General features: G+C 35.1%; 2 protein-coding genes across 17 annotated transcripts in view; one reads left to right on the forward strand and one right to left on the reverse strand.

Moving 5' to 3' along the window:
- Window positions 1-26,884, reverse strand: part of LOC126764886 (RNA-directed DNA polymerase from mobile element jockey) — a 224,903-nt gene that overhangs the window by 118,247 nt on the left and 79,772 nt on the right. For all 15 annotated transcript variants that reach the window (XM_050482553.1, XM_050482540.1, XM_050482549.1 and 12 more), the window contains one exon: window positions 3,562-3,620. In XM_050482553.1, the coding sequence (XP_050338510.1) occupies window positions 3,562-3,620 (59 nt within the window). The remainder of the gene's footprint in view (window positions 1-3,561; window positions 3,621-26,884) is intronic.
- LOC126764873 (uncharacterized) lies at window positions 21,527-24,557 on the forward strand. 2 transcript variants are annotated; one of them, XR_007668112.1, is made up of 6 exons: window positions 21,527-23,400; window positions 23,467-23,556; window positions 23,627-23,727; window positions 23,796-24,008; window positions 24,073-24,229; window positions 24,306-24,557. XR_007668112.1 is itself a non-coding variant. In XM_050482513.1 (6 exons), the coding sequence occupies exons 1-6, from the start codon at window positions 23,334-23,336 to the stop codon at window positions 24,419-24,421; spliced, it is 744 nt and encodes a 247-aa protein (XP_050338470.1). In that variant the 5' UTR covers window positions 21,527-23,333; the 3' UTR covers window positions 24,422-24,539. The 2 variants fall into 2 exon arrangements, 1 of the variants encoding a protein (XP_050338470.1); XM_050482513.1 differs by having other exon boundaries at window positions 24,306-24,539.

The following is a 26,884-nucleotide window of genomic DNA, read 5'->3' on the forward strand; positions in this document are numbered from 1 at the left end:
TGTAAACTGACGTTGAGTAACACCAAAAGCTCCGTCAGGATCGGGAAGGACCTCTCCGAGCCGTTCGATACCAAACGAGGTTTCAGACAAGGCGATTCCCTATCGTGCGACTTTTTCAACCTGCTTTTGGAGAAAGTAGTTCGAGCCGCAGAACTAAATAGAGAAGGTACCATCTTCTATAAGAGTGTACAGCTGTTGGCGTATGCCGATGATATTGATATCATCGGCCTCAACACCCGCGCCGTTAGTTCTGCTTTCTCCAGGCTGGACAAGGAAGCACAGAAAATGGGTCTGGCAGTGAACGAGGGCAAGACGAAATATCTCCTGTCATCAAACAAACAGTCGTCGCATTCGCGACTTGGCACTCACGTCACTGTTGACAGTCATAACTTTGAAGTCGTAGATAATTTCGTCTATCTTGGAACCAGCGTAAACACCACCAACAATGTCAGCCTAGAAATCCAACGCAGGATAACTCTTGCCAACAGGTGCTACTTCGGACTGAGTAGGCAATTGAGAAGCAAAGTCCTCTCTCGACAAACAAAAACCAAACTCTATAAGTCACTCATAATTCCCGTCCTGCTGTATGGTGCAGAGTCTTGGACGATGTCAACAACGGATGAGTCGACGTTGCGAGTTTTCGAGAGAAAAGTTCTGCGAAAGATTTATGGTCCTTTGCGCGTTAGCCACGGCGAATACCGCATTCGATGGAACGATGAGCTGTACGAGATATACGACGACATCGACATAGTTCAGCGAATTAAAAGACAGCGGCTACGCTGGCTAGGTCATGTTGTCCGGATGGACGAAAACACTCCAGCTCTGAAAATATTCGACGCAGTACCCGCCGGGGGAAGCAGAGGAAGAGGAAGACCTCCACTCCGTTGGAAGGACCAAGTGGAGAAGGACCTGGCTTCGCTTGGAATATCCAATTGGCGCCACGTAGCGAAAAGAAGAAACGACTGGCGCGCTGTTGTTAACTCGGCTATAATCGCGTAAGCGGTGTCTACGCCAATTAAGAAGAGAATAATTGAGGTGTTCTTGGTTTAACTTCTCAGATTGGTTTGATTTCTCAGATTGAATTTATAGAATTAAATTGGAAGCTTTGAGCATAAAAACTTTTTGGAAAACTGTATTCGAAAATATCCAATTTCTTCAAAATAAGGCCAAAAAACTGGATTATCGACTTAGTGGATCAAAATATTCGAAAATAATACTAGAAAGCAAGTGGGGAGCATACGCCGACGTCTAGGTACAATAATAGCAACAAAATGTAGCCCAAAAATCGCTAAAACTCTTGTAATTACCTATGAATTATATAAATTATCATTGGCGTATGTAAACTTTTTTGATATGAATTAGGCGCATTTTAAGCTTTAGCATTAATTTTTTTATTTGTGTAAAAAAAAAAAAATATTTTGATATGCTATATTTAATGTTAAATATACATATCTTGAAATGCACAGAAAAAAAAACCACAAAATTTAAACAAACAAAATTAATACAAACATGTCGTAATTTAATAGAACTAGGTGTATGTAAACTTTATTGGCCCACTGTATATACATACATTTTTAAGAACTGTATGCCGAAATACTAATAACTGTAAATGAAATATACATACATGTGTATTTACATACAAGTACGTGCATAAAATACTTCAATCATAAATTTCAATTGATCTGGACTCACATTAATTTCCGCTAAGGGTTTTTCAGATTGATGATACTTATGTATGCATATTTCTCTTCATTCTCGTTTTCTTTTTATACTCTCGCAACAATGTTGCTAAGGAGAGTATTATAGTTTTGTTCACATAACGGTTGTTTGTAAGTCCTAAAACTAAAAGAGTCAGATATAGGGTTATATATACCAAAGTGATCAGGGTGACGAGTAGAGTCGAAATCCGGATGTCTGTCTGTCCGTCCGTCCGTCTGTCCGTGCAAGCTGTAACTTGAGTAAAAATTGAGATATCATGATGAAACTTGGTACACGTATTCCTTGGCTCCATAGGAAGGTTAAATTCGAAGATGGGCAAAATCGGCCAACTGCCACGCCCACAAAATGGCGGAAACCGAAAACCTATAAAGTGTCTTAACTAAGCCATAAATAAAGATATTAAAGTGAAATTTGGCATAAGGGATCGCATTAGGGAGGGGCATATTTGGAACTAATTTTTTTGGAAAAGTGGGAGTGGCCCCGCCCCCTACTAAGTTTTTTGTACGTATCTCGGAAACTACTATAGCTATGTCAACCAAACTCTACAGAGTCGTTTTCTTCAGGCATTTCCATATAGTTCAAAAATGGAAGAAATCGGATAATAACCACGCCCACCTCCCATACAAAGGTTATGTTGAAAATCACTAAAAGTGCGTTAAGGGACTAACAAAAAACGTCAGAAACACTAAATTTTACGGAAGAAATTACAGAAGGAAGCTGCACCCAGGCTTTTTTAAAAATTGAAAATGGGCGTGGCCTCGCCCACTTATGGACCAAAAACCATATCTCAGGAACTACTAGACCGATTTCAATGAAATTCGGTATATAATATTTTCTTAACACCCTGATGACATGTACGAAATATAGGTGAAATCGGTTCACAACCACGCCTTCTTCTAATATAACGCTATTTTGAATTCCATCTGATGCCTTCTCTGTATAATATATAGTACATTAGGAACCAATGTACTAAAAACTTTACAAAAATACGGTATTTGAAAAATATGTAAATGACGTATAATGAAATCTCGATTATCACTTTATCATGCGAGAGTGTAAAATGTTAGGTGACACCCGAACTTAGCCCTTCCTTACTTGTTCCCTTTTTGGTTGGTTTTTTGTGGTTTTTTTTACTTAATTTGCATTAGCTCGCGCTCGCTTTTAGATTTTAGTGAGTATTAGTTGTGTTTCGCGCCCGTTTATTATAATTTTATTGCACTGTTAGTATGTAATTTGCAAATGCATATTTTTGTACATTTGTAATTTTGGTTTTTCTTTAATTTTTTTTTTTGTTTCTTCTAGGTGCCCTTCAAAGAGGCTCGAAGGCCCATTTGTTTAGTTAACTTATTTTTTTTTTTGGTTCCCCCTGATATCGGTGATATACTCACGTGCACCTTGAATGTTGAATATAAACACAATATGCAAATTTTTCGAAAATAATGAAATGACTATGTTTCACTTTCAATAATGAATATATTTTTATCTAGCAACGTTACTTTGGCGCACATACCAACGGCAAAAACCACGGGTCACGGGTAAATCGAAAAAGAGACCCAATCCGATCGACTAATCCTTTTCTACGTTTCGACGTTAAGGTACAGATTGCCAAGAAAAAATTCAAATATGTGAAAGAACTTTAGACTGGAATCAAGGAGGCATGGTACGCTAAGCAATTTGAAAAATTGTGGGCACACAACAAAATAATAACTTTGTAAGAGCTTAAACGCTATACTTATTAGATTTCTAATAAATTTATTTAATTGAAATTTTATAAAATTTTGTTTAGAAAAGATATGCAAATAATTTCTATATTAAACAAATACGGTAGCAATAATAACTTACGAAACACAAAAGGAATGCCGCCACGTATAGCTTTTTTCCCATCAAATGAGGCAAGTTTGCTGAAAAAATATAAAATATGGACAGAAATATAAAATGTACTAAAAATGGTAATTTTCTGGAGTTGCTTCCAGTATATACATACATATATATATGCTATGACTACTATTATGACTACTAGTATGAGCAAAAAGTAGTAAGACTTTGTTTATAAATTTAAAATTGTATTTATTCTTCAAAATCTATGTCGTTTAATGTCTTCAATAGACTCAAAACGGTTTCCCCGGAGCGTTGAGTTTTTCGTTCCTTTTACGATTAGCTTTGCAAACGACGCATAACACTGAAGTAGTATCCATTGTTGACAGTGGGGCCCGGTCGAAAAGAATTCGGAGTGCACCACACCTCGGTAATCGAAGAAAACTGTCAACATAACCTTGATGTTTGACCTGCTTTGACATGGCTTTTCGGCTACGGCTCACCTTTTCCACGATATTCGGGCGATCGATCGTCTGTTTCTGGGCCGTAAGCATAGATGTTGTACAGGCGTTGATGCGACTCTGTTTTTCGACAAATTTAGTGATTTTGGAACCAATCGTACTTCTTTGTTGATTAATTTCTTCTTCTTCTTAATTGGCGTAGACACCGCTTACGCGATTATAGCCGAGTTAACAACAGCGCGCCAGTCGTTTCTTCTTTTCGCTACGTGGCGCCAATTGGATATTTGACCTAGCCAGCGTAGCCGCTGTCTTTTAATTCGCTGAACTATGTCGATGTCGTCGTATATCTCGTACAGCTCATCGCCCAAGACTCTGCACCATATAGCAGGACGGGAATTATGAGTGACTTATAGTGTTTGGTTTTTGTTTGTCGAGAGAGGACTTTTCTTCTCAATTGCCTATTCAGTCCGAAGTAACACCTGTTGGCAAGAGTTGATTAATTTCACTCATCGTAAAAACACTAACGATTATTTTGATGTAACACTTGGGACAGACGTCACTGACAGTCATACCAACAAAGAAAAAATATTTCTACGAATGTGTTTTCACGCGAAATTAAATTATTAAATTAAATTAAAAAGTCTTACTATTTTTTGCCCACAGTGAGCAGTGAATGGAAAATCAGTGTTTTATTTGCTCAAAATAGTTTTGGTGTGCCAATGCAAAGTTAAACGCAACTATAAATTTAATCTGCATTATAAAAGGCCGGCCTTCTGTCCATTTAGGCAATTGCCTAGGGCCAAATTTTTGGTTACTTTCTTAACATACATACATATTGTCGCTCGCATGACCAACTAACGGAACTGACATTTACAAAATTTTACAGGAGAGCAGTTTTAATATTTTTGACCCTTTATTCCATTGTCCCTGTCGATAGGTATGCATGATATTTTCAGTCTGCTTTTCTAATTATGTACTCTGACGTCTACTCTTCAATATTATTATGGCAAAATGGTATTATATTGGATTTTAATGCGATTTTTTGATTGCAATGCAGATACGTTACCTTTGTGAAATTTTTTTTTGCCTAGTTGCAGATACGTTTTTTTTATTAAAAAAAAACAGGATTTTGAATTGAATTTTTTTTTAATCTTTATTGGACTATAGATATGAAATACAAAAATAAAAAAAATTAATGAAAACAATATTTGTAATTAATGAGGAAGGGATTTATAAAAATTTGTATGTTCACATAACTTGATTACTGGCGTATCTTCAGTAGTAAGCAATACTAAATCTTCGGATTTATTTTGAGGTATTTTAGGAGGAGTCGTGTTTAATTTTGAAATCTCTCCCGTCAATAAACTGACAACAAGGCGTTTTAGAGTCAAGGATCTATAATATTTGTCTGTATGTTTATTTTTAAAAAACAATTTGAAAGGTTCTCCTTTTTCTACTCTGTACTCAACCATTTGGGTCCAGTTTATTGGTTCTCCTGAGTCGTCTTTTCGAATGGATAATAGTTTAAGATCGGTCGACAATGAATTTGAAATTTAAAAAATCAGAATAATCCATGTTAACTACATCGTATGGCTTCTTTATCCGCGCCAGCCTGAATATTGAGTTTAGTTGACTTGGAACATGAACATCACCACTTTTCTTTAAGGCGTAGGAGATAGCGCTGTGGGCAGAATCTCCTTCGTTTTGTCCATGGCAAGGTACCGATATTCTTAACTCTATTTCTTCAATATTAGTTGAGTTGTTTACTATATATAGTAAAGTAGCAACTGTCACTGAATTTTTGTTCTGACCACTACATCCGTCGGCAAACAGATAAACTTTTTTGCAGCCATTATTGTCATACTTCTGAAGAAAATGATAAACAGCAGTAGACACTTCATCTGCGCCTCGTTTGCTAATTCCTTCGTGCCACGTGTAGCAAGAACAATCACCAGATGCAATATTATAGAATGTCAAATTATATACAGAAAGGCGTCTCTTATAAAATACAGCATTGTCCATTGAAATTGGAAGACTTATGACTTGCTGCATGTCAAAAGTTGCGCACATAATTGTCGATCTATTTTAGCGGCTTCTTTACATCCATTTCTAATTAGCCGAAATTTGTTTTTTTTCTCACTGTGTATTTCAAATCGTTTGCTTAAATTATTTTTGACTTCTTCAGTTCCTTTATGATAACTCATACATAGTCCACACTGATCTTTTTTGGGCCGATGGAATGATACATTTTTTGTTTGAAATATCTTTCGATAAGTCGAAAGGCTGACAACAGCGCCCTCTCCAATTTCCTTTGTAAACAAACTATTTCTTTTATTGTCAGATCGCCGTTAAGGTACTCTCGAGTCGAGTTGTTACGGCAATAATGAGACTCCACTCGTGGAAATCTATCAATATGGCTTTCCACTTGAAGAGTTATAAGTCGATCTCTTTCGATGTAATTTTGACGACGACCTCCTCGTTGCCCCAAATGTTTGTAACACCTCGAAATATGCGAGCTAGACCCACCTTAAAGTATACCGATCGGCTCAGAATCACTACCTGATTCGATTTAAGCATGTCTGTCCTTCCGTCCGTCCGTCTATATTATAGTAGGCCACGCCCGACTTTAGCCTTTCCTTACTTGTTTTATAAGAATACTGTAGTTTTGCATGCATTTTGTTGGCATATTAAATAATATCTTGCAATAATATTGGAAAATTTCTTTATAAAGTATAGCAGTAGGTATTAAATTGCAGTTACGTTAGTTAGTGAAAAATTTTTTTGGTCCATCTGCAGATACGTTGAAAATGTTATGGCGTTTTCTGAGATAACGGTACTATATACAATCACATAATTTACACACAAGATGCGACATGCCTAAAGAAGTCCCATAGTGGTCCTAACTCAATTTCGGAAAAAATGTCAGTTCCGTTAGTTGGTCATGCGAGCGACGATATGTACATATACTGTTATTATATTTCAATAAAAAATAAAATAATTGATAACAATTTTAAATTTACTGTAATTAATTAATAATTAAAAGACGAGAAGACTTAAAAATCTTTACGTTATTAAATTTTGTAATTATTTATTTTCATTTTATATCAATTATATTTTATTTATTTCATTTGTAACGGGTTATAACTAAAAATCTGCACTAATATTAATGGTCTGCTATTTTGCTATTTTTATTTTTCAAATGCTAATATCACGCAATTAGCGAACTGATTGCATCATCTTTTTGACGTGTAATTTGTAACAGCTTACAAATTCAATTAGTGTTTAAAATCTTCTAAGTAACAACACCTCCGCGACCGCGTTGTACATTTTTATCAAAAACCTGAAACCGCTGGAAAAAAGTTTACGTGTGTGCATTTTATGGCGGAAGGCCTCTCCAGAAGAACAATATACTCAATATTAAGTATTCTAAAAATAGAAAGGCAACCGGGTTTTGAAGCAAGCCGACTGTTATGACGAGCCCCAAGGCCCAAGGCAGGCCTGTCGTAAGAGGCGACTAAAAGCCAAATGCACTATGTCTGACAAGTACAGGTCTGTTTTAAATGTCAGCATGGTCTAAGTCGGAAAAGTGCTATAAAAATAGCTCGACATGATGTTATATTCTTCAAATGGGTTTGCAATTATATAACAAATACTAGAGTTTCAAGCGACAACAAAAATCATACAGTCGGGTTCTTAAGAATTAATTGGAATTCTTGGGGGCTCGACTGGCAGTAGCTTAAGCGCAAGCTTGGGCTACAGGTCACTCCAAAGACTAAAACATGGTACCACGGGGAGCAGCCGCCCCTGAAGTTCACTTCAGTCTGCTCATTGGGTTTGGCCCTTTGGGGAGATTCGTGGTGGGTGTGGTTTAAACCTAAATGCAGGAAGGACATTAGTCCAATGTGGAGTCGCACTGCGGCCGGGTGCCGGACCCAGAGTACGGTTTTAGATGGGCCTCGAACCCGACCAAGGTGGAAAGGGTGCTTCCTTTGGTTTTCACCCTACCAATTGGAACCAAAGTGTATGTGTGTGTGGCGTCACTCATGCCGTGGTTCTTCCAGAGTGTAGTGTGGGTGCACACACTTACGCTTTGGGGCGCTGATCAACGCATTGTTTTGATCTGTGTGTTTCTAGTAATAGAAAACACCGTGGATTTGAGCCTCCTTAGGCAGATACCCACGTTAAACCACATTGGATTCTGTTATGACGCCCCAAAACATTCGGAAGCTGAAGACAGTGTTCAGCAATAAGGATTGCATAAGTCAAAGCAAAGCCGCACGAAAATTCGGTTGCTCACAGCCATATATCAGCAAAACATTAAATAGACTTAACATTAAAGCCAGAAAAAAGCAGCGTTGTCCAGGGTACACCGAGCAGATAAGTCAAGTAAAATCACAATGTCGGTGGATGTCCAAGAATTTGAGTGGAAAATCATCCATTTTGGATGATGAGAGCCATTTTTCACTCAGCGGGCCGCAAATGCCGGGCAATGATGTTTATTACACAAACGATATGTCTATAACGCTTCCCGGGATAAAATACAAATTTAAAAAACAAATTGAGTCCAAAGTTATGCTCTACATTACAGTTTCTCCTATGAGTATTTCTGAGCCATTCTTTAAACCAAATGGACTGACAATAAATCATGAGACGTACATCAATCAATGTTTGGACAAAATTTTGATTTCTCCAATACAAAAACTCTATAAAAACGATGAAGTCTTATTTTGGCCGGTCAAATCCTCTATTTACTATGCAAATGCAACATTGGAGATCTTGGTCAACAAAAACATCTACTTTGTGCCGAAAGAAAATAACCCGACAAACTTAACACAATGCCGACCGATCGAGGATTTTTTCTGGAGAAGTCAAAGCTTTAGTGTACAAAAATAGTTGGAAGGCTCAAAATTTGAAGCAGCTGACACATCGCATCCAGAAGTGCCTTAAGAAAGTTGATACTAGCGTGTACAACGTGCTTGCGCAAGTATCCTGACTAAACTAAGACGGGTTGCTGACAATGGCCCGTATTTTGAAGTTCATAATTTTTTCATTTTTTAAAATAATGCAATTATACTACATGGAATAGCTTACCTTTCTGTTAATATGTTAATAGTATCTTTTGACTTACGCTGAAATAAAATTAGTGCAGATTTTTAGTTATAACCCGTTATATCAGCCTTTTCGTGAACTTCGCGTGAATAATTCTTTCCCGTGTATTTTTATTTTCACGCGAACGAAGAATTCCTATCGCGAATTTCGCATGAACGAAGATTTGTGTTCGAATTTCGATTAAACTATTGTGAACTTCGGCAATCTGTCACAGATGTTGTACATTTGCAACAACGTATATTGGAGGAGGAAAACAATTCCCGCTAGCAGGTGGCTGTAAGGACGGATTTTGGGAGATAACACCAATCGTCTTGATTTACCTAATATAATGTAAGTTTATTTATTTATTACTTTATTTAAGAAATATATAAACATATCTCAAAAAATTTATAGTTTTAAACAGTTATAGTTAGAATTAACAAGCCTACGTTTAAATACTTATTGGAAGTATTACAAAATGGCTTGCCAATGGCGAAAAAAAGTTTTTCAATTGATACAGTTGTACAACTATCAGCTTGTTTGCCATTTTGTGGAGATGGAGCGTATCAGAAAGGTGTGGGCAGGCAAATGGATGTTGGTTTATCACAATCCAGCCTTAGTGAAATCCTTCCTGAAGTGTTGGACGTATTCGAGTCAAATATATGCAAGAAGTGAATAACGTGGCCTACTAAAGAGGATATGCAGGAAATAAATTTAAATTCTTACCAAAAAATTAATATCCCTGGCATCATTGGTTGCCTGGATGGCGCGAGTTAATACTTTAACCTTTAACCACAAACTTATGTTTTAGTAAACATTAAAGAAAAATCATCAATACAACTTTATCTTACAACAATAGAAGCGCACTATCAGTACAACAAACAATAACAACCCAAATAGTTATTTACTAGTAAACAACCAGCATCTCAATAGTATGAGCAGCGATAAGCATAGCCTATATTAGCAACTGGAACAATAGCCTTGCGGTCACTTTATCATTATCGACTGCCGAGTAACAAGTTACCACTTGTACCACTTGTACAGTTTAAGTTTAATATATTCAATATTGAAGTACATGTGTATACGGTGAAATATTATACAAATAAAGGATCAGTCAGAACCAATCTCATTGGCTGACTTAAAATTATATATTTATTGTATTCCTAACGAGTAAATAAATTTACAGGCGCCCAACGTGGGGCAGCAACAAAAACGGATCATCAATAATATCTTTAGTCAGCCTACCTGAAAGGGAAGAACCTAGTCCCTGGAAACAAAAAAATGATTAATTTAAACCATCCAAGAAGTTTACCAGTGCATCATCCCACACAACGTCAATCAAAAGGGATTCACATAAAAATCCTAATACGACAACAAATTGAAAGTAAAGGATCAATATACCATCCTTGGCAAACAACACGCTTTCATAGAAAGAATACCATATCAAGCATCGCTCCAAGAATACAGCTGGACAGACCGATCTTCAGTAAAACAAATCAACAAATAAATCAGCAAGATGACTGAACAAGCAAATTTAATTGCATTAACCAACGCTTTCGCCGATCTGCAACGGCAGTTATCCGAACTACAATTAGGAAGAAGTGCAACCATTCCACAACGAACAGAACAAATATGTTCTTACCAAACCAGAAGAAGTTGATCTGAATATGTTTAAATCAATAACACAATTTAATGGTGATTACAACGAATACAGGAATTGGAGGAAAGTAGCAACCACATTAATGGAAGACATATGACAATTCGAAGGACATAATATATATGCCCAAGCATTAGTATTGAACAGAGGAAAAATTACTGGGAAAGCAGCACAGATCCTGATCATGCACAACGTAAAGAGAAACTTCCAAGACATCATCGATAGGCTAGACGATTCCTATGCCAACAAACGACCAATATACGTTCTGGAGGAAGATATGATGAAAATACAACAAAAAGTACTACCACTGCATGAATAGTATGACAATCTGAACCAAGCATTGAATGTAGTGCTATCCAAGATTGAGATGACACACAAGGAAGAACGAATAGTCCAAGTATTGACACAAGAAATCCAAGCTAAAGCAATCAGAACATTCGTCACTGGACTGAGAAGTGTAGCTATTAAGAATGCCATCTATGCACGAGCCTGCACAACATTAGCAGATGCCTACAGTATCGCCCGTACAATGCAACATGATTCACGCCATCAGAACCTCGAGTACATTCCACGATACAACCATCATCAGAATCATAATTTCAGCAATCAACATCACAATAATTATTCTTGTCAACAAAAACCCCTAGTTGAACCAATGGACTAACGAGACAAGGTTACAACAAGAATCAGCAACAACCACCGCGAAAACCGCAGCCTCGACAGAATTATCAAAATCCATTTAAGAAAGTAGCAGAAGCATTGGGATACAAACGAGAACGAGATAATACAAGTCATGCTAATATACTACCGAAGAATCAACGGATAAACCAAATTACACAGGACCAACAATCAAATACAGAATATGAACATGAAGAATATTTTTTATTCTAAGGCATGGGTTACCAACGCTTGTAAGGACCACAGAAGAAGGTAACTCAGTGTATATTTTAATTGATAGTGGTGCAGAAGAAAATTATGTAAATCCAAAATTCCCTCACGCTAAAAGGATAGAAGTAGAAAGTAAAAAACAAGCCGCTACTTTACACGGTAAATCATTAATTAAATATAAAAAGAAAGTGAATATAATAGGATTCAGTATGGAATTTTTAGAACTCGATAGCTTACAAGATTTCGATTTCTTGATAGGAATTAAAGGTTTAAAGCAAATGAAAGCAATGATAGATACAGAAAAAAATTTAGTAATTGTGAAAAAGAATAAATTAACAAGGATAAATTATATGTTACGAGAAGAAATGTATAAAAAAGAAATGAATGAATTAATGAAAAGAAATGAGCAGAGTAAAACATTACCCTACGTAACTACAGTAGAGGCAGAAATCAGAACAGAAACAAATAATCCTATATACCCCCAAGCGGATAGAGCATTTGTAGACGCTGAAATAGAAAAATTATTGGGTAATGAAATAATACAGCCAAGCAAAAGCCCGTACAATTCACCCATATGGACAGTTTCTAAAAAGGGAATGACGAGTAAGGCAACCCAAAAAGACGCATGGTTATTGACTTCCAGAAGTTAAATGCGCAAACAATCGCTGATAGATATCCCATTCCGGATATCACCATGATGCTCCAAAACTTAGGAGAAGCACAGTACTTCACGACGCTAGATTTGGAATCAGGATTTCATCAAATTAAAATAAAAACAAAAAAAACACAGATGCATTTCTGTTAGTAACTATGTGTTCAGTTTGTATGGAAGCTATATGCTATAGTAATCCCTTCTGAACAAGTTTTTTAGAGATTGCATTGTTGCCTTAAAAAATAATCTATACCAAATTTCGTGAATATATCTTGTCAAATGTGAAAGTTGTCCATACAAGAACTTGATTCCGATCGTTCAGTTTGTATGGCAGCTATATGCTATAGTCAACCGATCTGAACATTTTCTTCGGAGATTACATTGTTGCTTTAGGAAATAATATATACCAAATTTCGTGAATATATCTTGTCAAATGTGAAAGTTTTCCATACAAGCATTTGATTCCGATCGTTCAGTTTGTATGGCAGCTGGATGTTATAGTGGTTCTGAGCAGCTTCTTGAAGAGAAAATGACGTTTGCAAAATTTCAAAACGATATCTTAAAAACTGAGGGACTAGTTCGTATATATACAGACAGACAGACGGACGGACAGACAGACAGACGGACATGGCTAAATCGACTCAGCTCGACATACTGATCATTTATATATATATCGATCTTCAGTAGTCGAAGTCGATTAAGAATCGATTCTTGACATTCGAAAAATCGATTATTTTACGAGAAAACTCGATTTTCTAGTAGAATCGGAATCGAGTTTACCATCCCTACTGGCAGCCATCGTGTGCACATATAATAACCTCCGCACAATAACCACCACAAAAAAAATGATTTTTTTTCCATGTAATTTATATGGAAAACAGAAAATTTGAAATAGGCACCTCTTAGTATTAATATTAAGAGCTGATCTTTTGAGTGACTTTCTTTTTCACATTTTCGAAAGTTTTTAACCTGTTTTTCAGTTGAAAAAAAAAGGTTGCCTCAGAATGACACACCCTGGTGTATATAGATGATGTCCTAATATATTCAGCTAACCCTGAACAACATATGAAAGATATCACCAACATACTACACACTTTACACGCAGCCAACATGAAAATCTCGGATGAAAAGTCAAAATTTTTTCAAAGACAGACAGAATTTTTAGGACATATAATTAAAAACGGTAGAATTACAGTAGATCCAGGAAAAATATAAGCTATAGATAGGTATAAAACCCCTACAAATTTGAAAGACTTAAGATCTTTCTTGGGAATGACCTCATATTATAGAAAGTTTATAAAGGGATTTGCATCCATAACGAAACCTAATTAAATATATACCCAATTTATTAGGGAACACACACCACTGCTTTGATTGAAATGAAAATATCTGAATTTTAGGTTTGTATTTAACAATTTTATTTAAAGCGTTAAGTTTGTATTTTTACAAGTTAATAAATATGATGCCGGTGCTGGCGATCGAGTTGCTTCGGATCATGGTCGAACGCATAATCCGGAGCATTAGTGAGACAGCATCCGGCTGTTTTAGAATTAAAAGCTGAGCGTTGCGCGCAGGATAGGAGGCGATCGAAGTGTACAGCTTTAGCGCGGCGGAGATGGGTGGAGACGATGTCGAACGTTTTTATTACAACTTAAATGCGTGGGATGGGTGTCACAAACTGAAAGTTGAAGTGCTGTTGATAAGATGTGTACCGAAATGTAAGTATGTGCTGGCGAAAGGTGTCGACGCGGCGCTGTGTGTCAACGAATTGTGTCCGCTTTCCCTTTTGTTCATCCTTTTGGTTGAATGGGATGAATAATGTAGAAGTGTGGTGAGTTGTGTTGAGTGGTGTTATTAGTTGTGGTGAATTGCGCTGTTGTATTAGGATGCGCCTGTTTTACCGGGTAGAAAGGGTGGATGCTTAACTCATTTAAACAAAACCATTAACACTCTACCTACGAGGAGAGAATGGTAATATTTCAAAGAATAAAAGTAGCTCAGTACATGTAAAATTAGATGACGAAGCACTTAAAGCAGTTGAAACACTATAAAATAAACTAAAAGAACAAATAGAATTATTCCAACCAGATTTTGGAAAACAATTTAATTTGACCACAGACGCAAGCAATCATGCGATTGGAGCTGTATTGTCACAAGGCAAGAAACCTATAGCATTCATTTCACGTACATTAACGCGAACTGAACAAAATTACTCAACAGACGAAAAAGAAATGTTAGCAATCGTTTGGGCACTCAAGAAACTTAGGAATTATCTATATGGTTTCACTAGTAATACTACTATTTACACCGATCATCAATCCCTAATTTTTTTAATATCAGAGGACAACCCAAATTCAAAATTAAAACGATGGAAAAATTTTATAGAAGAATACGGACCAAAAATTAAATATATTAACCCTAGAACACACATCCAGAAAATGCCACGTAAACACACGCCCGGGACCTTATTTTGCGGTTTTTTTAATGCTTATTCAACCAATTTCTATGATTGTTTTTTTTTTAAATGTATAATTTAATATATAATAAGCATTTTGTCTTTTGTTTCATTCGAATATTCCTACTGGTTCCAGCGATATGGGCAAATAAAGTCAGGACATGCAACAGTGGATTTTTGTTTTTGTTGTTGTCTTGATAAATGCAAAACAAAATAATGTAATTTATAATAATATACTTGTAGAGTAACAACGAATACACATTTTGGTTTTTATTTCATTGAAATATTCTACCTGGTTCAAAAGATATGTGCAAAAAGGTTGCGCAAGGTATGGGTACATACATAGGTAGCAAATACACTGGTATAACTGGTTTTTGTATTTTATATGCAGCTGCAAGGGTTGTTTTCACACGAGGTGTTGTTATAAATGCTGCCTGTTGATATTTTCATTATTGTTTTGGTGCTCAAAAGTGTAAGAAGTGAAAATATAACTGAAACTATAAATAACTGGATACGAAATGACTTCAAGAAGAAACGAATATTTATCAAGTGCAGCATATAATAGGTAAAAAATGTAAAATAAGCAACAATGTAAACATATACTAATTTTTTTATTATGCAGGCTAACTGAGGAACAGCGAGAATCATATATACAATCTTTATTTGATGAAATTTGTGACGATGACGCTCCCTATGACTTTGACTCAGAAGATGAAGAAGAAATTCAAATCAATGTCACTGAAATTGCTGATGACGATGCTGAAGTTTCGCAAAGTGCCGCAGAAGAATTACTTGATTATGCGGACTATGAAGATGATGAAAAAGAAGAAGTAGAAAAAAATAATAAATTACCTGCTAGTGCCGAAAAATTTGTTGCACGTGATGGTACTGAGTGGATGAAAGAACCAATTGTAAGTCGTCAGGTACTCAGACAAAATATTATAAGAGAACGTTCTGGACCAGCTAGATGCACTGAAATGTTGTCAATAGAGCAAACATTCAAATGTTTCATGAACGTTGAAATGGCTGATATAATTATGCGCCACACAAATAAGTTAGCAAAAGAAACTTATAATGCTTACAACAATGCGCATCCAAACACAACTCCTAAGTCATGGACGCCTGTGTCAATAACAGAGCTGTATGCATTTTTTGGCATACTTATTATGACTGGTGCGAACCATAGCAATGGAGAACATGTTCGAGATTTATGGAGCGTCAAAAACTATATCGCGCCACAATGGGAGCAACCGTTTCTGTTCGATATTGCGGTTCCTAAGATTTGACGATAAAAACACTCGTGCAACACGCTTACTAACTGATAAAGCAGCACCGATCAGTGAGTTGTGGACGATGATGAACAATAATCTTGCTGCACATTACAAGCCCAGCTCATGCTTGACGATTGATGAACAATTATTTCCTTACCGTGGACACACACGGTTTACGCAGTACATACCGTCAAAACCTGCTAAATATGCTGTCAAGGTTTGGTGGATTTGCGATGCCACAAATGCATATCCACTGCATGGACAAATATATACTGGCCAAGCAGAAACTGGTAGGGAAACAAACCAAGGCGAACGAGTGGTGAAGGATTTGTCTGCCAAATACCAAGGAAGTGGCCGAAACATTACAGTGGACAATTTGTTTACGACCGTGCCAGTTGCAGAACTGCTTCTCACCTGGAAACTCACGATCGTTGGAACTTTGCGCAAAAACAAATCATATATTCCTCAAGAAATGAAGCAGAACAAAAACAGGACAATTGGTTCAACGACATTTGGTTTCAAAAATAATGTGACAATGTGCTCTTATGTTCCCAAAAAAAAAAATAAAGCAGTAATTTTGCTTTCGACCATGCATAATGATGCTGAAATAGCTGACAGTGGGAAACCTGAAATAATTGAATTTTATAATCGTACCAAAGGTGGTGTTGATCGAATGGACTAAATGTTTGCGGAATATCCGACACAAAGACAAACAAAACGATGGCCACTAGCGATGTTCTTCAACATTTTGGACATTACAACTCTTGCAGCCTACATTGTCTACGATTTGAATAACCCTATGTTGCCTTGGAGAACAAACAACAAGCGTAAGCAGATCCTACTTGGCTGAAGCATTGTGTATGCCCATTATTGAAGCTAGAGCCATAAATCGTCAAGTTACGCGAAATTTTTCGACTAAAATTGCTATTGAAGCATATTTCAACCGACCGGTGGAATCAATGGTGTCAACAGCAGCATCAACATCTGCCGCAGCGCGCACGCCAAAACCTGTGTCCGGATCTTGCTATTTATGTTACGCACAAGAGGAAAAACGCCGTAGAAAAAACAGAAAGCTGTGCGCCAAATGTAAGAAGCCAATGTGTCTTGAACATTCGGTCACATCAACAAATTGCTCAATTTGCCATTATTTTCCTTGGATATAGGATGCATTTTTATAATTTTTATAATAAAAGTCAATAATATATTGTGTGAAATGAATATTTTTAATTTTTCAAACAAAAAAAAATAATATAAAAAATGTTTTTTTTTTGATTATTATGAGGATTTTTACTATTGGGGTACAAACGTATCCCGGGTGTGTGTTTACGTATATAATGTGTTTGGAAGGCTGTAGCTCCTGAACCAATGGTCCGATCTGGTTCAAATTTTGAATTTGAACTCAAAACTAAATAATCTTCCTAGATCCGGTTAGCGGTATAGAGGTATAGCGGTTCAAAAGTTACAACACTTCAAAGTTGAATGTGTATATATCGGGTGATTTTTTAAGAGCTTGATAACTTTTTTAAAAAAAAAAACGCATAAAATTTGCAAAATCTCATCGGTTCTTTATTTGAAACGTTAGATTGGTTCATGACATTTACTTTTTGAAGATAATTTCATTTAAATGTTGACCGCGGCTGCGTCTTAGGTGGTCCATTCGGAAAGTCCAATTTTGGGCAACTTTTTCGAGCATTTCGGCCGGAATAGCCCGAATTTCTTCGGAAATGTTGTCTTCCAAAGCTGGAATAGTTGCTGGCTTATTTCTGTAGACTTTAGACTTGACGTAGCCCCACAAAAAACAGTCTAAAGGCGTTAAATCGCATGATCTTGGTGGCCAACTTACGGGTCCATTTCTTGAGATGAATTGTTCTCCGAAGTTTTCCCTCAAAATGGCCATAGAATCGCGAGCTGTGTGGCATGTAGCGCCATCTTGTTGAAACCACATGTCAACCAAGTTCAGTTCTTCCATTTTTGGCAACAAAAAGTTTGTTAGCATCGAACGATAGCGATCGCCATTCACCGTAACGTTGCGTCCAACAGCATCTTTGAAAAAATACGGTCCAATGATTCCACCAGCGTACAAACCACACCAAACAGTGCATTTTTCGGGATGCATGGGCAGTTCTTGAACGGCTTCTGGTTGCTCTTCACCCCAAATGCGGCAATTTTGCTTATTTACGTAGCCATTCAACCAGAAATGAGCCTCATCGCTGAACAAAAATAAATCGGACGTAAAGCGCGAAACACATTTCGAACCGAACACTGATTTTGGTAATAAAATTCAATGATTTGCAAGCGTTGCTCGTTAGTAAGTCTATTCATGATGAAATGTCAAAGCATACTGAGCATCTTTCTCTTTGACACCATGTCTGAAATCCCACGTGATCTGTCAAATACTAATGCATGAAAATCCTAACCTCAAAAAAATCACCCGATATTTGTACCCGGGTGTGTGTTCTAGGGTTAAAGAGATTTAAATGTAGTAGCCGACGCACTCAGCCGTCAAGTAAACGTAACTACGAACGACTCAATACACTCGCAGGAATCATCCTCGTCAATCAGAATTAAAGATGTCAGCGCTTTACTGAACCAATTTAAAACACAAATTGTGATAAAAAAAATGTGAAATAGATACATTAGAAAGAGCAACAATTTTTGCAAACCACGAGAGATTTTATGTTAATTACGTCACACCACAAGACTTGACAGATACACTAACGAAAATTATCAAACCTAATATCACGACCGCATTTCACTCTACACTAGAAACCTGGGGGGTTACTCTGTAATGCGATACGAATATGAAAATGTTCGCATCTTCAATTTTGGTACTCTGTAATTCGACAATCGCAGTAAATTTTGAAATTTTCGAATTTAGTTTTTCCCTTTCGCATTAGCGGTACTCTGCTTTGCTAAAGCAATTGTCAAACATGCGTTATATTCGTAATTTTTGTGCTACAAGTATAAAGAAGTCGCATTGCTTGAAAATGTAAGTTTCAAATATAAATTAGTTGTTTTAATTGCTACTAAAATATATAACGCCGTGCACATGAACTATTTTGCACAAATTTACAGGGAAGCACCGAAAATAAAACAACAAACTCAACCAAAGCAATTTGAAATTCTCGTGGATTTCATGAAGGCGCATCCCGATTTATCGAAAAGATCACTAAAAACACCAGACGCCAAAAATACCTCCAATAATTTATGGAAAAATTTAGTTTCCCATTTAAACGCAGTTGGACCACCATTGCGCGACATTGCGGGGTGGAAAAAGGTAATTCCAATAATTGCACAGATAAATTATAAATGTGATTAAATGCAATCAATTAAAGGTTTGGACAGACTATAAGATTCACTTAAAGGCAAAAATGCGACGAAACAAAAATAATATTTCGGGAACTGAAGGTGGTCCCTCACTTTTCATACCCTTATCACAGTTAGAGCAACAAGTGAGTGAGTTATTATCAATAGAGGAATCAATAAATGGAATGAGTGGTACCTTGTCATTCGGTGCAGCTACAAGCAGCATGTCGGAGGTAAATGCAGACCCTACCGAACCAAATACACAAAACAGGGAACTACCACAATGTTCCAAAGTGGCATGCACACCTCACAAAAAACAGCAGACTCCTCTTAATACACAAGAAAATGAACTACCACATTGTTCAAATGTGACGTACCCACCGCGCAAAAAGCAGCAGACTCTGCTTGAAAAACAAGTCGAAAACCAAATTATATTCCACAATAACTCGATTAAAGTGTTAAACGATATAAATTTTAATATAAAAAACATTTTTAAAACACTGAAAAAAAGAAATAAATTAGAAAAACGGAGACTAACCTTTGAAAAGGAAAAATGTCTATATAAACAAAAAATTGATGAACAAAAATTGAGAAACTGGAAAATGTAAGTTAAATAACTATATAACTGCGAGAAACAGAATTAAAAACTACAAATTTAATCCGTAATTATTTAAATTTAATTTTCGTTATTACAATGAAATAAAAGATTGGATTTATTAATTTGCAAATAGTTCGTTTTAATTAAGTTGAGTTACGAGCATTTATCATATTTGTTTTAATATCGTCCCTAATGTTTCTAGCAATAGTTTATACTTTGACATTTTTGGAAGTAATGCCAACTATTACTTAAAAAGAAATAAAGCAAAGGTGAACAACATTGTTAGTGATGCGAAAGCAATACAGAGTATCAATTGCCTATCGCATCGCATTGGGCTTTCGAATCGCATTGTCTTTCGCATCGTTTTACAGAGTAAACCCCCTGGTATGAAATTCATGATATTATAAACTCTTCATTTAATATAGAGAAAAAGGTTTTTTGTCAATTTTTTTTTTATTTATGATAGCGATTTGACGATAGCGGCATTTGTACTGATTAAATATTTTTTTTTCAAATCACCCAAAGTGTTGGAACCGTGTCAGGAAGGGCGCACCCTTATTTTATTTTCTTATTTTTTTTTTGTATTCTTAAAATATCAATAAATATCTGATAAAAAATTGTATTCTGGATATGGATAGAAAAAATGTTCTTAGTTTTTTTTTTATTGGACTTTAAAAAATGCCGTTAAATAGCATTTCTTATTCTAGTCTAGAAATGCTATTTAACGGCATTTTTAATGGTGAAGAGGATAGAGAAAATATAATTAAACATACGCATTAAAGAGCACATAGAAACGCAAAAAATAATACATTAGAGATACTAGAAACTTGCTATTGGCCAAATATAAAAAATGATGTAATCCGACTAACTAGAAATTGTAGCATTTGTGAAGAGAACAAATACGAACGCCACCCGACAAAACAAGTTTTTGCAAAATCACCCATAACCGAAGGTATAGGCACACAAATACAAATGGACATATTTGAAATCGATGGAACAATGCCCAGCAAAACCTGCGTGACCGAAACTCCCACACATTTACACAATTTTTACTTATTACTAACACACCCTCACAAATCATTTAATTGCGTAAAGAGTCTATCCGCTGTGCCTTTTGATTGTTTTATATTACAAGCTCTTCACACAACATCTTTTCTATAAAAACAAAACAAAAGAAGACAAACTGATTTTGGACTTGCCACTGTTTATGGAAAACGATGCATGTAAAAGTATACAACATGATAACATGATTGTTTACATTCGTTTATTCGTTGCGAAAATTCGAATTCAAAGAAAAAGAAATTCGGCACGCGTGTTAAATTGTATTATAAATTTGGTTATATTTTATGAAAAAAGTGATTAAAAACGTGATTATAAAAGTGGTACATATATAATTTGAAAAGGTGAGTAAACGGAGTACATTTTAATATGAAAAAAAAATACATTTAGTGCTTACATGAGCCGAGAAAAAAAGGCTTTTAATGTCAGTGCCTCCAAATTTGCCAAAATATGTAATATTAATGTGAATTCTGATAGTGATTCAAATGTGGAAGAATTGAGCTCCGTAGATATATCTTTAAATGATTATGATAGCCAAGATACCATTGTTAGTGATAGTGACAATGTGAATATTGTAGTGAAAAATGATAAATGCAAAGAAATAAAAGCTTGGGCTTTACGCAATAGAGTGTCCCACAATACAGTGACTGATTTGCTTCAAACCTTGCGAAAAATAGGTTTAGTGGATTTGCCCTTAACAGCAAAAAGTCTATTAGGTACAAGTAGAAAAAAGGTTAATATTGAAACCATTCCAAGTGGCGCGTTTTTATATAGAGGAATTCAAAATTATTTTGAGAAAAATTCATTTCCTCACCTTGAAATAAAAGATAGCGTTGTACTTGATATAGGAATAGATGGTCTTAGATTATTCAAAAATTCGAATAAAGTATTATGGCCAATTTTAGCGTCCATCGTTGATTTGCCAAACGAATTGCCATTTACAGTAGCATGTTTTTCTGGAACAGAAAAACCCTGGAATATTAACGATTTCTTAAAAGACTTTTGTGAAGAAGTAGCTTATTTAAAAGAAAACGGTCTTCAGGTAGGTTCTTCTTCCGTTAAAAAGAAATTTAACATTCGTTTATTTTGCTGTGATTCTCCCGCTCGAGCTTTTGTCACAGGTGTGCAATCGCACACTGGAAAAAACAGCTGTTCGAAATGCGATCAAATCGGAGAATACAAAGAGAGAAGAGTTTGTTTTTCAAAACGAGTTAATCACTTAAGAACTGACTTGTCTTTTAAAAATAGAATTGATAAATCACATCATATTAATCCATTTAAATTTAGAGAAAGCATTTTAGAATTAGCTAATTTCAATATGGTCTCCCAATTTCCATTAGACCCGATGCATCTTGTAGATCTTGGTGTATGTAAAAATTTGCTTCAATTACTAATTAAAAAAGGGAATATAAATGTAAGCAAAATTAACGAAAAAATAACTTTTCTCTCTAGTTTAGTTCCTTCTGAGTTTGGCAGGATATGTAAAAGTTTAGATGAAATCAGCAATTGGAAAGCGACAGAGTTTAGGCAGTTTTTATTGTATATAGGCATATTTGTCCTAAAAGATTGTATTAGTAGTGACCATTACTACCATTTTTTATTATTGCACGCAGGAATAAGGCTGTTATCATGTGAAAAATCATATAGTACTGAAGCTAACGTTGCCCAACAAATATTACAAGAATTCGTTGATTTGTTTGGGAATATATACGGAGACCATTTAGTTAGTTATAACGTGCATGGTTTACTGCATTTAACTGACTGCACTAAGCAATTCGGTCCTCTAGATCAGTTTTCAGCCTATAAGTTTGAAAACCATATGCAATATTTAAAAAAACTTATAAATAAACCGAATAAAATCCTTCAGCAATTGCATTTAAGACTTGATGAAAGAACTAATACAAACATTGAACCCAACAAAACTTTAAAAATTAATTTATTTAATATAGAATTTAAAAAGGAAAAAGATTCTTATTGTTTTAGTGAAAAATTAGGGCCCATAAAAGTAATAACTATGTCGGACGAATCTGGTTGCGTTATGGTATCTGCACATTGTTTTTTAGATGTTGAAAATTATTTTGAAGAACCTTTAGAATCGTCATCGGGTTTAGGTATTTTAGTAGCGAAGGAATTAGACAAAAAGGTATTTAAAATCAAAAAAGACGATATAGTTTACAAATATTTCTCTATTCCACATGAGGGAAAGTTTCTCCTTATACCCATTCTACATCATTTATTTCATAAATTTTCAAATTAGGATTTTTAAGTATTTATGTACATATATTTTTCTCGGCTCATTTTATTACATTTTCTTAAATTTTTGGAAAAGAACTTTGATACTGCCAATTTTTATTTCTCAATTAGATGGAAAATATATTTGACGAAATTGACTTAGAGGATTGTCCAACAACGTCTTCAACTCCCGCAAAAGGTATGTAAATAAATGTAAACTTACAAAATTTCGTTTCAATATATTGTTACGTTTTTGTTATTGTAGACCAATTACATTTAAAGCATAAAAAGTTTAACACGTCTGGTTGCTACAATACAGAGGTCAGCATTTCAAAACGACCTGTGGAAGGAAACGGTAATCTAACATCCATATAATTTATTTCTTTAAATTTGTTTAATTTATTATGTTTCCAACCTTTTTCCAGAGGTTATTGACATTTTAACCACTATTTCCAAACAGCTTGACGATTTGACGACGAGGGTATGCGATTTGGAAACTAAAATCGATAAGCATTTAAAGGAAAATGTATGTGAACAGTTTTTATATGCATACATTATTATTTTTCTCTACATGTGTCTTTGTTTCTTTTTCAGATTATTCATAAAAGTGAAGAAATGGCGCAGCAAAAAACGGTTCGTGAATGCAAGGTCCTCATCCGCAAAATTCATCAATCGGTATGCCGAATGACTGGTGAAGATGTCGACAACGTTCAAACAGAAATTGCTTCCACCCTACCATTAAATACGCTTGCTGCAGCTTTGGAAATGGACGAAAAATTGAAATGCGACGAATTTGCTGCTACAACGGTAAGTAATATATAAACTTTTTTCAATAAACAATTCAGTTTTTACATACTATTTTTATTTACAGAAACAATTCGTTTTGAGGATAAAAGGTACTTCAGATAGTGTACATGATGTGTTGCGAAGTCTGTACACTGATGAACTTCTTTATTTATGTAACTGGGACGGTAGGGGTGGGAAGCAACCTCTCTCCAAATTCCTGCTGGTTTCCAACATTTTATACGGTAAATTCTGTTTTTTATTTAATTTTACTTATAATTATTTGTTTTAATTTGTAATTTTCATTATGTTTTTTTATAGATTCATTCATAACGTATGGATTGGCAATGTTCGAAAAACAAGTTCGAAAAGCCATTGAAATGAGCCACCATAGGCACAAACAAAGAATTTATAGGAAGAGGAAAACTGAGGAGTGAACCCTTTAAATAATTAATAAAAAGTTACATGTATTTCTGATATTATTAAAAATAATTATTTTAATACATACTAGATTTTAAGAAAGCATTGCAAAGCAGGAATTGAATTAATAATGAAATATTTATTTTAATTTAAACTTTAATGTAATTTTTGTTAAAAATGATTTGAAAAAAAATTAAAAATTAAAAAAAAAAAAAAATCTTTTATTTTGAGATTCGAACTCGAGTCTCACGGAATACCAAGCCGTGTGTTTAACCACTAGGCTAGTATAGCAGGCAGCGTCGCGCTTTCCTGGAACCAGTTTTCCCCGTTTGCCTTAAATTTAACTAAAGTGTGAGTAGTGAGGATATAGTTTTATTGTAGCAGAAAATGTGTGCTCAAGAAGGTGATAAAAAATCACATGTATACAAAAGTTTTGGGAGGTTTTTTGATTCGCCCTTAAGAACGTGATAGGAAAGTGTGACAATTAAACCTGCACGCGTTACCGGCATGTCACTAGGTAACATGACCGTCACTGTTCTAACTGGGTGTATCTCTCATGCATAGATAGATACTCAAAATACGCATATATGAGAAAATTAAACGATGAAAGAGAATTGTACAAAATATTAGAGGAAGTACTCATACAATATTCCCATTTTGTAATAAACTAATGACAGATAACGAGACTATATTTAATAGCATAGCAGCAAAAGCTCTAATCCAACGGCTATATATTGAACATTCATTGACCGCAGCAAACCATTCAACATCGAACGCTCAAGTTGAACGGCTGCATTCAACCATTCTGGAAATTACTAGAATTCGCATTAAACAAAATAAATCAACCGCGACTGAAGAACTATTCAACGCAATCAAAGAATACAATAGGACAAAACATTCCGTCACAAAAAGGAAACCTATCGAATTATTTTTTGAAAGGAGCAAGACTGAAGGAATAAAAGAACTGGCCGAAAATAAGCAGGAGTATAGGCTATCATACCACAATAAAAAACGAACACAAAAGGAATATAAAACAGGACAAACAGTTTATGTGAAACAAAACCGACGAAATAAAACAAATCCTCGCTATTTGAAGAAAACAGTACAAGAGAATCGTTAGGACACAATTTTAACAACGGAGGGGAAGATCGTACACAAGGACAACCTCAGAAACAATGATGAATGATAGCAACATCCTTAGCTCAGGAAATAACCGACTTACAAGATCGCAAGCACGTGCTAACCGAGACTGACTCATCATTTTTGTATCAAGAACATGAGTACCTATTCCATATGACGAACTTAAGCAAAATACTTAAACCATACTACAAGATCGTTGAATATAAAGGAGAGATGCCTAGTGAAGACGCAACAGAAACAGCATTGTTCAACAGAATAAAAATCCTCAGAAAACAACTACTGAATAATGGACGAGCCAGACGCTCAAGACGATCTCTTGATTTCTTAGGATCGATTTTGAAATTTATCACAGGAGTTCCAGACCACGACGACCTGATTGAAATTAAAACAATACTCAACGACATAATTGAAAATAATAACAAACAAAGACAAATTAATTCCAACTTTGAAATAATGATGAAAACATTTAATATTGGGACGATTAAACAAAAAGTTATATTGCAAGAATTACACAGGAGTTATTTGACTTACCTACGGCAATTAATTTCGCGAAGAACGGAAATTTTTATTCAGCAGCAATAAATACGGACGAGATTGAAAGGATATTAGAAAAGGAACAAACTAGTATACCGGTTATTGACATACTAGAATATGCAGACACGCATGTAGGTAGATTTCACTTTCATTGTAATTTATAAATATCCAGTCATTGAAAAGAAATGCACAACATACAAAGTTACTCCATTATCCTATCGTCAAGTCATTTTGGATATGAATAAAATCGTAAGTAAATGTGAAGATAAAATAATATTAACATCTAAATGTAAAAATAATTTAAGTAAATATATTTGTAAACAAGAACCTAATGACAATTGTACAATACCAATGATCGAAGGTTGCGAAGCCCATTGTACTCGTAATGTTATCCAAGAAAATAACGCACCTATTATTGATTTAGGACATGGTAATGTCGTACTACAAGGAAAACATATTTTAAACGAAAAATCAATTGAAGGATTGAATCCAATTCAATTTAATGGAACAATTATTATTGACTCAGAAGTTTTCCACAACCAGGAACAAGAAATTAAAGATTATATTATAGCTAATGGAAACGAAAGAGTTCACATTCTTGAAATATTGGAATCAGAAAACGAATATCAATTTGACAACATTAAAAAATTAAATAAATTTTTAATACCATTTGAGGAACACCCAATCAAGAATATGTTCATAACGATAGGAGTACTTGTAGTCCTAGAATTAAGTATATTTGTAATATTCAAACTATATATAATTTATCAAAAAACTGTATATCTGAGAAACTACAACGCTACCAT

This window comes from Bactrocera neohumeralis, unplaced genomic scaffold, assembly GCF_024586455.1.
Source record: "Bactrocera neohumeralis isolate Rockhampton unplaced genomic scaffold, APGP_CSIRO_Bneo_wtdbg2-racon-allhic-juicebox.fasta_v2 cluster10, whole genome shotgun sequence".
In the NCBI taxonomy this organism is placed as follows: domain Eukaryota; kingdom Metazoa; phylum Arthropoda; class Insecta; order Diptera; family Tephritidae; genus Bactrocera; species Bactrocera neohumeralis.

What these genes read in the sequence shown, in the direction of transcription:
- LOC126764873 (XM_050482513.1), top strand. Translation starts at nt 23,334, where the DNA reads ATGGAAAATATATTTGACGAAATTGACTTAGAGGATTGTCCAACAACG. An exon ending in ACGACCTGTGGAAGGAAACG is followed by an intron (nt 23,557 to 23,626) that starts GTAATCTAACAT and finishes ACCTTTTTCCAG; the next exon opens with AGGTTATTGACATTTTAACC. An exon ending in GGTTTCCAACATTTTATACG is followed by an intron (nt 24,230 to 24,305) that starts GTAAATTCTGTT and finishes GTTTTTTTATAG; the next exon opens with ATTCATTCATAACGTATGGA.